General features: G+C 38.0%; 2 protein-coding genes across 2 annotated transcripts; both read left to right on the forward strand.

Moving 5' to 3' along the window:
* The first annotated feature begins 8,106 nt into the window (after positions 1–8,106).
* On the forward strand, positions 8,107–8,919 carry LOC143261231 (uncharacterized). The gene has a single exon (XM_076527800.1). It carries the CDS (start codon positions 8,107–8,109, stop codon positions 8,917–8,919), a length of 813 nt encoding a protein of 270 aa, XP_076383915.1.
* Positions 8,920–9,104: 185 nt separating this feature from the next.
* LOC143261245 (uncharacterized) lies at positions 9,105–10,038 on the forward strand. Its single transcript, XM_076527832.1, has 2 exons — positions 9,105–9,213; positions 9,299–10,038. The coding sequence occupies exons 1-2, from the start codon at positions 9,149–9,151 to the stop codon at positions 9,927–9,929; spliced, it is 696 nt and encodes a 231-aa protein (XP_076383947.1). The 5' UTR covers positions 9,105–9,148; the 3' UTR covers positions 9,930–10,038.
* Positions 10,039–14,286: the final 4,248 nt, after the last annotated feature.

Here is a 14,286-nt window from a genome sequence, read left to right on the forward strand (position 1 = left end):
ATTTGTGCATTTATTCTTTTTGCATTTGTTCATTTGTTCATTTGTTCATTTGTTCATTTGTTCATTTGTCCATTTGTCCTTTTTTTCATTTGTTCATTTGTTCAATGGTTCATTTGTTCATTTGTTCATTTGTTCATTTGTTCAATTGTCCATTTGTTCATTTGTTCATTTGTTCATTTGTTCATTTGTACATTTGTTCATTTGTTCATTTGTTCATTTGTTCATTTGATCATTTGTTCATTTGTTCATTTGTTCATTTGTTCATTTGTTCATTTTTTCATTTGTTCATTTGTTCACTTGTATATTTGTCCATTTGTTCATTTGTCCATTTGTTCATTTGTTCATTTGTCCATTTGTTCTTTTTGTTCATTTGTTCATTTGTTCATTTGTTCAATGGTTCATTTGTTCATTTGTTCATTTGTTCATTTGTTCGTTTGTTCATTTGTTCATTTGTTCATTTGTTCATTTGTTCATTTGTTCATTTGTTCATTTGTTCATTTGTTCAATTGTCCATTTGTTCATTTGTTCATTTGTTCATTTGTTCATTTGTACATTTGTTCATTTGTTCATTTGTTCATTTGTTCATTTGTTCATTTGTTCATTTGTTCATTTGTCCATTTGTTCATTTGTTCATTTGTTCATTTGTCCATTTGTTCATTTGTTCATTTTTTCATTTGTCCATTCGTTCACTCGTTCGTTTGTTCACTTTTTCGTTTGTTCGTTTGTTCATTTGTTCATTTGTTCATTTGTTCATTTGTTCATTTGTTCATTTGTCCATTTGTTCATTTGTTCATTTGTTCATTTGTTCATTTGTTCATTTGTTCATTTGTTCATTTGTTCATTTGTTCATTTGTTCATTTGTTCATTTGTTCATTTCGTTAATTCTCCAATTCTTAATTTGTTCACTTGTTCATTTATTCATTTGTTCATTTGTTCATTTGTTCATTTGTTCATTTGTTCATTTGTTCATTTATTCATTTGTTCATTTGTTTATTTGTTCATTTGTTCATTTGTTCATTTGTTCATTTGTTCATTTTTTCATTTGTCCATTCGTTCACTCGTTCATTTGTTCACTTTTTCATTTGTTCGTTTCTCCATTTGTTCATTCGTTCATTTGATCATTTGATCATTTGATCATTTGTTCATTTGTTCATTTGTTCATTTGTTCATTTGTTCATTTGTTCATTTGTTCATTTGTCCATTTGTTCATTTGTTCATTTGTTCATTTGTTCATTTGTTCTTTTGTTCATTTGTGCATTTGTTCATTTGTTCATTTGTTCATTTGTCCATTTGTTCATTTGTTCACTTTTTCATTTTTTCATTTGTTCATTTGTTCATTTGTTCATTTGTTCATTTGTTCATTTGTTCATTTTTTCATTTGTTCATTTGTTCATTTGTCCATTTGTTCATTTGTTCATTTGTTCATTTGTTCATATGTTCATTTCATCGTTTGTTCATTTCGTTAATTCTTCAATTCTTAATTTGTTCACTTGTTCATTTATTCATTTGTTCATTTGTTCATTTGTTCATTTATTCATTTGTTCATTTGTTCATTTGTTCATTTGTTCATTTGTTCATTTGTTCATTTGTTCATTTGTTCATTTGTTCATTTGTTCATTTGTTCATTTGTTCATTTGTTCATTTGTTCATTTGTTCATTTGTTCATTTGTTCATTTGTTCATTTGTTCATTTGTTCATTTGTTCATTTGTTCATTTGTTCATTTGTGCATTTGTGCATTTGTGCATTTGTGCATTTGTGCATTTGTTCATTTGTTCATTTGTTCATTTGTTCATTTGTTCATTTGTTCATTTGTTCATTTGTTCATTTGTTCATTTGTTCATTTGTTCATTTGTTCATTTGTTCATTTGTTCATTTGTTCATTTGTTCATTTGTTCATTTGTTCATTTGTTCATTTGTTCATTTGTTCATTTGTTCATTTGTTCATTTGTTCATTTGTTCATTTGTTCATTTGTTCATTTGTTCATTTGTTCATTTGTTCATTTGTTCATTTGTTCATTTGTTCATTTGTTCATTTGTTCATTTGTTCATTTGTTCATTTGTTCATTTGTTCACTTTTTCGTTTGTTCTTTTGTCCATTTGTTCATTCGTTCATTTGATCATTTCATCATTTGATCATTTGTTCATTTGTTCATTTGTACACTTTTTCGTTTGTTCGTTTGTCCATTTGCTCATTCGTTCATTTGATCATTTCATCATTTGATCATTTGTTCATTTGTTCATTTGTTCATTCGTTCATTCGTTCATTTGTTCATTTGTTCATTCGTTCATTCGTTCATTTGTTCATTTGTTCATTTATTCATTTGTTCATTTGTTCATTTGTTCATTTGTTCATTTGTTCAATTGTCCATTTGTTCACTTGTTCATTTGTTCATTTGTGCATTTGTTCATTCGTTCATTTGATCATTTGATCATTTGTTCATTTGTACATTTGTTCATTTGTACATTTGTTCATTTGTTCATTTGTTCATTTGTTCATTTGTTCATTTGTTCATTTGTTCATTTGTTCATTTGTTCAATGGTTCATTTGTACATTTGTTCATTTGTTCAATTGTTCATTTGTTCATTTGTTCAATGGCTCATTTGTTCATTTGTTCATTTGTTCATTTGTTCATTTGTTCATTTGTTCACTTTTTCGTTTGTTCGTTTGTCCATTTGTTCATTCGATCATTTGATCATTTCATCATTTGATCATTTGATCATTTGATCATTTGTTCATTTGTTCATTTGTTCATTTGTTCATTTGTTCATTTGTTCAGTTGTTCATTTGGTCATTTGTTCATTTGTTCACTTGTTCATTTGTCCATTTGTTCATTCGATCATTCGATCATTTGATCATTTGATCATTTGATCATTTGATCATTTGTTCATTTGTTCATTTGTTCATTTGTTCATTTGTTCATTTGTTCATTTGTTCATTTGTTCAGTTGTTCATTTGTTCATTTGTTCACTTGTTCATTTGTTCATTTGTTCATTTGTTCATTTGTTCATTCGTTCATTTGATCATTTGATCATTTGTTCATTTGTACATTTGTTCATTTGTACATTTGTTCATTTGTTCATTTGTTCATTTTTTCATTTGTTCATTTGTTCATTTGTTCAATGGTTCATTTGTACATTTGTTCATTTGTTCAATTGTTCATTTGTTCATTTGTTCATTTGTTCATTTGTTCAATTGTTCATTTGTTCATTTGTTCATTTGTTCATTTGTTCATTTGTTCAGTTGTTCAGTTGTTCAGTTGTTAATTTGTTAATTTGTTCATTTGTTCATTTGTTGATTTGTTCATTTGTTTATTTGTTCATTTCTTCATTTGTTCACTTGTTCATTTCTTAATTTATTCTTTTGTTCATTTGTTAGTAGGTATATAGGTTGCGTTCTGCATCATCGTGAGCGGCACGCGTCGTGTGGAGGGGGGAAGTCACCGATAAGGAGTTTTGCGGTTTTGCATCCGGAGAGGTTCTCGGACGCCTTACCCGGAAGTTGCTTATCTTGCGAAGCGATATCGGGGGATTTTGGTTTCTCTTAAAGTATGGTTTTTTTATCTGGAATATTGTAGAGTGCGAGAGAGAGAGAGGGGGGGAGGATGTAGCGGTAGTTCTCTCTCTTGCATAAGACGACGCATGATTCTTCTCGCGCGACGCATTTATAGAAGTTTTGTGGTTTTGTATCCGGAGAGACTCGCGGATGCTTTACCCGTGATTTTGGTCTCGTTAAGATTTCTTAAAGTAAGTTTTTTTTATCTCGGTATAATATTGTAGCGAGCGAGAGAGAGGGGGGAGGATGCAGCGGTTGTTCTCTCTCTTGCATAAGACGACGCATGATTTTTCTCGCGCGACGCATTTATAGAAGTTTTGTGGTTTTGTATCCGGAGAGACTCGCGGATGTTTTACCCGTGATTTTGGTCTCGTTGAGATTTCTTAAAGTATGGTTTTTATCTCGGTGGAATATTGTAGAGAGCGAGAGAGATGGATGCATTGCAGCGGTTGTTCTCTCTCTTGCAAATGATGTGGACAGAGAGAGATATTTTTTCTCTCTCTTTTACTGTTTTTTGCTTTTTCCCTTTGCAGCGAACATTTTATTCGCTACTGAGTTGAGTATTGGTATGGAAGTTGGTTCGTTGAACGTGCCATCGTTGCAATCGTTCGCAACGTCTAAGATATTTGAACATGGTGTTCATAATTTTTCGAGTATTGCTCGACGGATTTTTATCCGATATTGTGATGTTATTTTGTGCGACGTGTACTGTGTTTTTCGTCGGAGATATCCGCTCGCTAGGTTTTCATACGTGGGTGCATGCGTGTTCAAATCGCGAGACTTGCTCGATTACGTGATATACAATAGTATTGATGTTTTAAAAGTAATCGTTCCTTTGAGCACGCAATGTCGTTCGAAGAGATGGTTGAAGAGGATTATTTTTAAATACCGTAAAGAAACTGATTATGTTTGCATCGAACCAGTGTTGATACCATTATCAAAATTTGAACGGAGTATGACCAGAGGTGATTTCCTCCCTCCATTGAACAAAGTGAAGAGAAGATTGGAATATTCATTGCACGACGACGACGACGATGATTGGGATATTCGTAAAATCAAATGGGACATTAATTTACCGACCGAGAAACTCAATGCTTCACGCGTGAAATTCATATCGAAGTATTTTTCATCGAGTGACGAAGATACGTCGTGAGATGGTTCCTACATTACAGAATTTGGTTTGGGGATACGTCATAAACTTATACCTGAACGATCAATTTCCGCTCGAGTGGAAAACAGCGACGGAACGTCTAATGCGAAAAGATTTGACGAGTCGCGTGAGTTTCATCTACACGAAACGATTTAGCCAAATTATAGTGAAATGGCCCGCGATCGATTCACCGTCCGCGATACTACATATCATCGAGATGGGAGAGCATCGCGTGGTTGGTTGTATAGCGTAGTTACGTTCGTGAGAACTGGAAACTTAACCGACGACGTGAAATCAAAATTGAAAAAACTTCTTTTTAATAATTGATGTGAATTAATATTTTCACAAGATGACGCAAGTTTGCAAGGACATGTTGAAATCGTTAACACATATGTCATGGATGATTCGAACTGTGGACGAGTATCGCGAATGGACGAAATCATGTATTGAATGTTTACAATGGTGTAGGAAATATATGATCATTGTGAAGAAAAACGAAGCACCCATAGGTGTAAAATCGAGTTTGCTGTCGATCATGTGCCGTATGAAAACTTTGAAGGTCTCGTTAGATCATCGGTTTTCATCACGCGTTGGTAGCGGTTTGTATGGAAACGTTGGCGCGAGAGCATCGACTCTTCGTTGGGAGAACATCGAGTCGGCGTTTAAGAATCGTATATCGACCGGCGTTGTGATCAACGTCGAACATGTCGATCCACGTCATTTCTTGCAACACGCGAAGCGAATAGTTACGAATCGTATTACAGAACTTTTGAACGTTCATTTGTCGTTAAAAGTGAACGTAGTATTGGAGGCGGAATTTGTGCTGCGCGACGAGGTTTCGGTGAAAAGTTTTAGCACGCGAAACGTCGCGCTCTTTCATTCGTCGAATCTACGTCGCTGGTATGCGAAAGATGTTGTGCCAACGCTTTTGACATCGATAGAAGAGTTTCAAGAACGAGACAGTGGATGGGCGTTATCGAAGATCCTGCATTTGATGGTGAATTCCAACAAATATCAACCGTTACAAGCAGGTTGTCAGGTATCCGTGCCTCGAACAGTGCAATTAAAGAAAGCAGTCCTCAATGTGTACAGTGACGACGATAATGCATGTTTCTATTGGGCAGTGGTGGCAAGCCTATATCCAGCTAAAAATAATTTGAATCGCACATCATCCTATCCGCATTACAGCGATGTGCTCCACACCGAGGGATTCCAATTGCCGATGTTGTTCAAGGACATACCAAAGTTCGAAAAAGCGAACGACGTTTCCGTGAACGTGTTCGAGTGGGGAGGGGAACAAGAAAGATGTCGGACGTTGCATTTGACCTCAAGGAAGCGGGAGAAACATGTAAATTTGCTGCTCATACACGACTACGAAAACTTGCGCAATCATTATCTGTGTATTAGGAATTTATCTCGTCTGGTTTCATCTCAGATCAGCACGCAGCACAATAAGCATATTTGCGATCGGTAAGATCCACACATGTAAATTTTTTTTCTTTCTTCTGGATGATGGTGATGGTGGTGGTGGTGGTGGTGGGCGAGAAAAATTAAAATAAAAAATTATGTTTTTTTGTCAGGTGTCTACAGTATTTCAAATCGCAGGAAAAATTGAGCATTCACGAGATCGACTGCAGTCGAATGAACGAATGTGCTTTGAAACTTCCGACGGAAGACGATAAATGGCTGAAGTTCAAGAATTATGCGTACAAGGAACCGACACCGTTCGTTATCTACGCAGACTTGGAATGCCTGCTGGAGAAACAGGAAGATCAAGGTCATGGAGCTTACTGTAGATATCAACATCACCATGCCTTTAGCGTAGGCTACTACCTCCATTGTCGATACGACAGTTCGTTGAGCGAGTATCAGGCTTATCGTGATGAGAAAGGTTGTATCACATGGTTTGCATCGAAGTTGCACGAGTTGAGCTGTAAATTGCAGCCGGTGTTTGATCGAACGGTTCCAATGGCTCCGTTGACCGCCGCGCAAATCTCAACTTTTCGTACCGCCACGTATTGTCACGTGTGCGAAGAACCACTCGGTAATGACGACGTGCGAGTGCATGATCATTGTCATTTCACAGGTGCGTATCGGGGTCCGGCGCACAGCCGTTGCAATCTGAGCTATCAATCCTCGTACGTGATACCGGTGGTTTTTCACAATTTGTCCGGCTACGACGCACACTTTTTCATCAATGAATTGGCAAACGCGTTTGAAGGTAAAATAGACGCGTTACCGCTGACGAAAGAGAAGTACATTTCTTTCACGAAACACAGTAAGAGGAATAATGATGCGATCAAAAAATCGTGGAAGAAGTGCATAAAGTTTCGATTCATCGATTCGTTCAAATTCTTGAATTCGAGTCTGGACAAGTTGTCGTCGTACTTGGACAAGAGCGACTTGCATATCGTGAGGAGCCAATTCAATCGTCTTTCGAACGATGATTTTCATCTTCTAACCAGGAAAGGCGTTTTCCCATACGACTATGTATCGACCTATGACAAATTAAGCGACACTTGTTTACCACCGCGCGAAGCATTTTATAATCAGTTATGCGACAGCGAGATATCCGACGTCGACTATTGTCACGCGAACGAAGTTTGGTCACGTTTCGGTATACAAACGTTAGGACAGTACAGCGACTTGTACTTGAAATTGGATGTGTTGTTGTTGGCCGACGTGTTTGAAAATTTTCGCGAAAAGTCGCTCGAGAATTATAAACTCGATCCAGCACACTATTATACGTTGCCTGGTTTCGCGTGGGACGCGATGCTAAAATTGACGAAGATCGAGTTGGAATTGTTCACCGACGTTGACATGCTTTTGTTCGTGGAGCGGGGAATACGTGGTGGGTTGAGTCAATGTTCGCATCGTTACGCGCGCGCGAATAACAAGTATATGTCGACGTACGATTCGGCCGAACCGTCCAGCTATCTGATGTATTTCGATGTTAATAATTTGTATGGCTGGGCCATGTCGCAGCCTTTGCCGCACAGGGGTTTCCAATGGGTTGACGATACGAGTAATTTCAACATCGATTCCGTGCCGATCGACAGCCCCGTCGGGTACATTTTAGAGGTCGACTTAGAGTATCCTCAGGAAATTCATGATGCTCACGCGGATCTTCCATTTTGCCCGATTCACGAGGTTGGGACGTTGCAAAAGAAACTGTTGACAACGCTTAGCGATAAGAATCGTTACGTTCTCCATTATCGATACCTCCAGCAATGTTTGAGGTATAATTTAAAATTAAAGAAAATTCATCGGATACTGAAGTTTGAACAATCATGTTGGTTACGCCGTTACATAGATTTAAATACGAGGTTGCGCGCCAACGCAAACAATGACTTCTCGAAGAATCTGTTCAAACTGATGAACAATGCAGTGTTTGGAAAAACGATGGAAAACGTTCGAAATCATGTAAACGTAAAGTTGCTCTCGCGATGGAGCGGTCGATACGGGGCTGGACGTTTAATAGCTCGACCAAATTTCCATAGCTGTACTGTATTCTCCGAGGATTTTGTCGCAGTTCAAATGAAGCAGCTTTCTATTAAATTTTATAAACCTATTTACATAGGCATGTCAGTGTTGGACATATCTAAATTACATTTGTATGATTTTCATTATGGCTACATGCTTCCAAATTTTCAAGAAAGATGCAGGATTTTGTACACGGACACGGACAGTTTAATTTATCAGATTATTTGCGACGACGCGTACGAGATGATAAAACGTGACATTCACCGATACGATACTTGCAATTATGACAGAAATAACGTGTACGGCGTTCCGATCGCGAATAATAAAGTATTAGGATTAATGAAGGACGAGAACGGAGGTAAAATCATGACGGAGTTTGTGGGTCTTCGCTCGAAAATGTATGCTATTCGAGTACAAGACAAAGACGATGTAAAAAAGATTAAAGGAATTAAGACTAACGTGACGATTAAAAATATAACTTTCGACGACTATTTAGCATGCCTTCACGATCATTTAGAAAAATCAGTTTGCGTTAAATTGATAATGTCTGTACAACATCAAGTGTATTCAGTATCACAGAGTAAATTAGCATTGAGTCCATACGATGATAAACGATACATTTTAAACAATTCGATCGAAACCCTTCCTTGGGGACATTATAAAATCGCGAAAGGGGGAGGCAGGAGGGAGAGGGAGTGGGGGGAGTTAGAAAAAATAAAAGCGGTTATATAATTTCATCGATGTTTCGAATCCCGTGTTGCGCGCGCGCGCGTGTTCACTTTTATTTGTAAGCGGAAAAGGGGCGTATACGCTCCTTGTATTGTTATCTTGCGTGTAAGAAGGGGGGAAAAATGGTAGGGGAATTGTATATATAAGCTTTTGACATTGCGTACAGCGAGTAGTGCGTTCTACAGATTACTTTCTTATAGCGCAGTTGTTCTTCAGTATTATAATATTCACAATGTCAAATCAAATCAATAATTTTTTACATAAAAATGGATCTCACAACGATTATAAAAATTATGGGTAAGTAAAAGAAAGTTTGAAGGGAATAAAATGTTCCTTTTATGAAAGAAGAAAAAAAAAAAATTGTATGTTATTTCTTTTATAGATACTCCATTTCGATGAAACGGTCGTTTCAACAGTCGCAACCCCAATCGCAGCAGAAACAGTTGCAGATACCGCGCAACGCGCGAATCTTGGGTAGAAGATACTCCATAGCCGGCAATTATTTCAAGTTCCTTGAAATTTGTGTACGCGTGGATGAAAATTTGCGCGTCGAGTTTGTCTTGGGGGACAATCGTGGAACAGAGATTTCTTTTTCAATGGCTACGTGGAAACTGCTGGTGAAAACTAGAGATTATATTCACAATTACTTCGACGCGGACAAGAAGGAAAAACAAATTGATGAGACTTTATCGTTACAAATTGTTAATTTTAATGGAATGAGTCTAATCAAGTTGTTCGATTCTCAAGCATCGATTTATGTTACGAAAGAGACGATGGATAATTTGTACAAATTAGAGTTATGTATGGATCATATGTATTCATGGTTATTAGAAAATATTCCAGAAATTCAGGATAGATTCGCGAAGCTCGTTGACATTGTAAAAAACTCCAATAACGAGCAGAATTATGCGACCGTAATTTTTACAAACGAATTGTTCGAACGAAATTGTCTGATCGATTGCGAATTGTTAGCTTTATGTTTAGATCTAATCGTATCGAAAGCGAATCGTTGAAATTGTGTGCATGTGGGGGGGAATTAATTAGTATTAATGTAAAAAGCATTTATGTATTTTTTCATGTTTATTAGAGAAACAAAAATAAACATTACATTATACAATTAAAGTACAGATGATTTCTTTATCCAAGAGTTATGTGACGAATCCAGCCCCAACCATTTCACATATATTTCATTTCCTTTTCGACGCAATACTTTTTCTACTAAATACACGTCGGCATATTTGGTAGCGCGTATCTCGTATTCGTAAAATCCTCCAGCGATAGGTTTGTTCTGCAAATCAACCAAAAGGTACGTGACGGGGTTCGTTCGTTTCACCGTCGCGATCTTAAATACTTCCGTTGACCAGTTCGGCGTGTATCCTTTGTCGAATACGGTTTTGAACTTGCTGATACGCACATAGTCGCCAACTTTGAATTTCGCAGGACCGGCGATCTTGACGTTGCTGTATACGGTAGATAAAAGATGTTTCTCATTTTTACGATTCACGTTTGCAGGTCGCATACGAATGGTGCGATGTTTTTGATTATTGTAGTCCTTAATCAACGTGGATAGCTCGTCGATCCAACGATATTTTCCGCTCAACGAGAAAAATTTCCACATGTTGTTCTTCAATGTACGATTGAATCGTTCGACTATGGACGCTTTCATAGTGCTGAATGTGGAATAGTGGTTGATGTTACGTTTCTTCAGATATTCTTGAAAATCTTTATTGTAGAATTCTTTCCCCATATCGGTTTGCAAATTGTTCGGTATTCGACCATCTTTTTTCAACACCGACGCGAAAGCTTTGCACACATCGTCAGCATTTTTGCTTTTTAAAGGAACGGCCCAGGCATACTTGCTGAATGTATCGATTATCGTAAGAATATATCGATGTGCTCGATTCTCTCTTGCGTACGGTTGAACTTCAACGATATCAGCTTGCCAGAGATCGTCGAGTCCTCGCGTAACCACTCGCCTCCGCCGGAAGTAACGTCTCGCCGGAGCATGCAGTTCATTCACCAAGTTCACTTTGTCGCCGCTCATGATTTCACCTTATCAGTCTGCGGTCGCTCGAAATTAAGATACGCTAATTTAGTTATCCTTGCGTTGACCGCTGCCGCGCTCTCTTTTGCGTTATCGATGAATCTGCGGTCGCTTGAAATTAAGATACGCTAATTTAATTATCCTTGCGTTCTCGAAGTCTTCTCGACCGCTGTCGCGTCCTCTTTTGCGTTATCGATGGACTTTTCAGCTATTGACGCTTTTTGCATTATCGGAATCTCTTCTGTGGTTGCTGCTACCGCTACAGTCAACAAGTCTCTGAAACGAAGTCTCATACGAGAATCCAATTCCTCGAAAGCGACGCGCACACTGTGTTGCTGCTGTTCTTCGATACGTCGCATTTGTCCGTATATTTCGGTAAATTTCTCTAATAAAGATTTATGTAACTGTTCGAATTTCGCGACTATGTTCCCCTCTCCAGTCAGCTCGAGTAATCTCTTGTACATAGCAGTATTAAGCCTTTCGAACCTGTCATCCAATTCCTTGCCAGTTTCAAAACCGCCTACTGTAACTTTCTTTTGCAGTTCGTCTACGAGTAATTCAAGTTGCGCCAACTTTCCCTGATTCGCTTTGCCAGTGCTCGTAAGTTCCTCCAAGTTGTGGATTTTATTTAATATTTGATTTTCAAGGTTATCAATCTTTTTCGGCCAGTTGCTGTTAACTTTGTGTTCCACACTTGCAAGTTTGTGCTCGATGTTGCCGGCAAATTTCACAACGGCATTCAATTTTTCTCGATCCACGATACCCTCAGCTTTCGTTGTTTCGAACAACTTATCCTCCAGCTCGACAAATCTTTGACGTAGCTTTTCATCGATATTTTTGTTATTCTGCTCGATGCACGTCTCAACGTGTTTCTTCAGATTCTCGTGATTGGATTCGTCGTTTGTCACGAATTTTTGGAGAATTTCGATCGCGCGTTTCATCGAGTGAACATCGTCGATAGTTTCATACAGGTCGTACGTAAATGTTTTTTTCAACGAATCGATCGCGTCGTCGACGTAACTTTTTGTTGCCGAGTCGCTGGCGAAAACCGGAGTTGCCAAATATCGAATAATTCGAGATTTTGCATCGAAAAATTCGTTGTCACTGTTCAAAATTACCGCCCTCTCGTTGATAACGTTGTCGACATACTTCTTCGTTGCAGCGTCGTTGGTGTTAATAGGAACTTTTATACTTTCTATAGGTAGACCCAATGCATCGAACTCGTCATTCTCGTCCGATACGTGTAGAACGTATTTTCTTATCGTATTTATCAGATCGAACATAAATCTATTGAAATAATTCGTGTTCATTGAATTGTCCTTGTGATGTTCATGTTTCGTGTCTATATTCGCCACGATGTCTTGGATAGCCTGCTTTAGCGAATCACGAGACGATGATTTCTTGCTGCTGCTGCTGTTACGCATCGTTGCTGCTGCTGCTGCTACTGCTCCAATTTCTTTCGACAATCGATGTTTTACCACCGTAATCACTAGCAAAAATGATGCAATCGTCGCAAAAGCATTTTATTTATATGAGCGTGGCATAACCTTGAAGAATTCCTCGGCAACTAATGTCTCCATTTTACCACGAAAACTTTCCTCAAAGATTTTTAGTTGGTTACCGATTGAGCTGTCCGTTTCATCTTTCATATTCTGTTTTAACGCTTCAACCTTTTGCTCCAATACCGAAAATACGTTATCAATTTTCACATTAATTTCATCGTTATCTGAATCAATTGATTTAATTTTCTGATCACTGTCGTATTGAAAATTATATATTTTAGTCAGCACTTTATTCCTCCATTTCTCATTAGTCTGCTGTATATCTTTCGTTAGTTTCTCGTTAGCCGTTATTTTATCCATGAGTTCGGATTTCCATTTCGCACTAGTCTCTTTGACATCCTTCGCCAACTTTTCGTTAGCCGTTATTTTACCCACGAGTTCGGATTTCCATTTCGCACTAGTCTCTTTGACATCCTTCGCCAACTTTTCGTTAGCCGTTATTTTACCCACGAGTTCGGATTTCCATTTCGCACTAGTCTCTTTGACATCCTTCGCCAACTTTTCGCTAGCCGTTATTTTATCCACGAGTTCGGACTTGCATTTTAGGCTAGTCTGTTTGGCATCCTTCGCCAACTTTTCGTTAGCCGTTATTTTACCCACGAGTTCGGATTTCCACTTCGCACTAGTCTGTTTAGCATCCTTCGCCAACTTTTCGCTAGCCGTTATTTTACCCACGAGTTCGGACTTACATTTTAGGCTAGTCTGTTTGGCATCCTTCGCCAACTTTTCGTTAGCCGTTATTTTATCCATGAGTTCGGACTTGCACTTCTCGCTAGCCTGTTTGACATCCTTCGCCAACTTTTCGTTAGCCGTTATTTTACCCACGAGTTCGGACTTGCACTTCTCGCTAGCCTGTTTGGCATCCTTCGCCAACTTTTCGTTAGCCGTTATTTTACCCACGAGTTCGGACTTGTATTTTACACCGGCCTGTTCGACACCCTTCGTCATTTTTTCGTTAGCTGTTATTTTTCTACGAAGCTCGTCGTCGCCTCTTTTCGATACATCGTCAACGTACGATCTAGTGGCCGCGTCATCGTTTTGAAGCGGTTCCGCCAAATGTTTGATCCTCTTGTTTCGAGCTGTGTACGATTCCGTTGAGAAGCACATCGTATTATTCTGCATGTACTCGTGAAGCGATGACGTGACAGTATCGTCGCCTATCTTTGAAACGCGATCGACGTACAGTTTGGTGGCTGCGTCATCGTTCGTCGTAGGATTTGCAACACGAGCGATCTTAGCGCCTCGCGCATCGTACAAATTGCCGATCGCGCATATGGCATTGTCGTGTACATAATTTTTACATATCGAATAGAAAGTTGAAATATCTGCCAGTACTTTCGACTCGGGCGTACTATGTTTATACAACGTACCAAATTTATTAATAGACATTTTTTTCGTTTCTCGGTTTAGTTGTTTTCTTCTCCTTTGTTCTTCTTCTTCTTCTTCTTCTTCTTCTTTAACACCAACAACTCGAGTAGATCTTGCTGTTGCTCGATCTGTTGTATTTGTCGACAAATGTCGTCGAGTCTGAACTCAATATTTTTAAATCTGTCCTCCCAATTTTCATCTACGGATAACGTTTGATTGGTTTCGCAGCAATTCCAACGGATACTCATTTTATCGAACCATTTGATAAATTTACGAACAGGCATTTCATTCGTCACTAACGTAATAAGTATTCGAGCAATTTAATTTATAATCAATCCAGCTTCGCGAAGTTCTTCGATTATGGATGTTATTTCATTGTTGTGGTTGGTATGACCA

Source organism: Megalopta genalis, unplaced genomic scaffold (assembly GCF_051020955.1).
Source record: "Megalopta genalis isolate 19385.01 unplaced genomic scaffold, iyMegGena1_principal scaffold0043, whole genome shotgun sequence".
Lineage (NCBI taxonomy): Eukaryota > Metazoa > Arthropoda > Insecta > Hymenoptera > Halictidae > Megalopta > Megalopta genalis.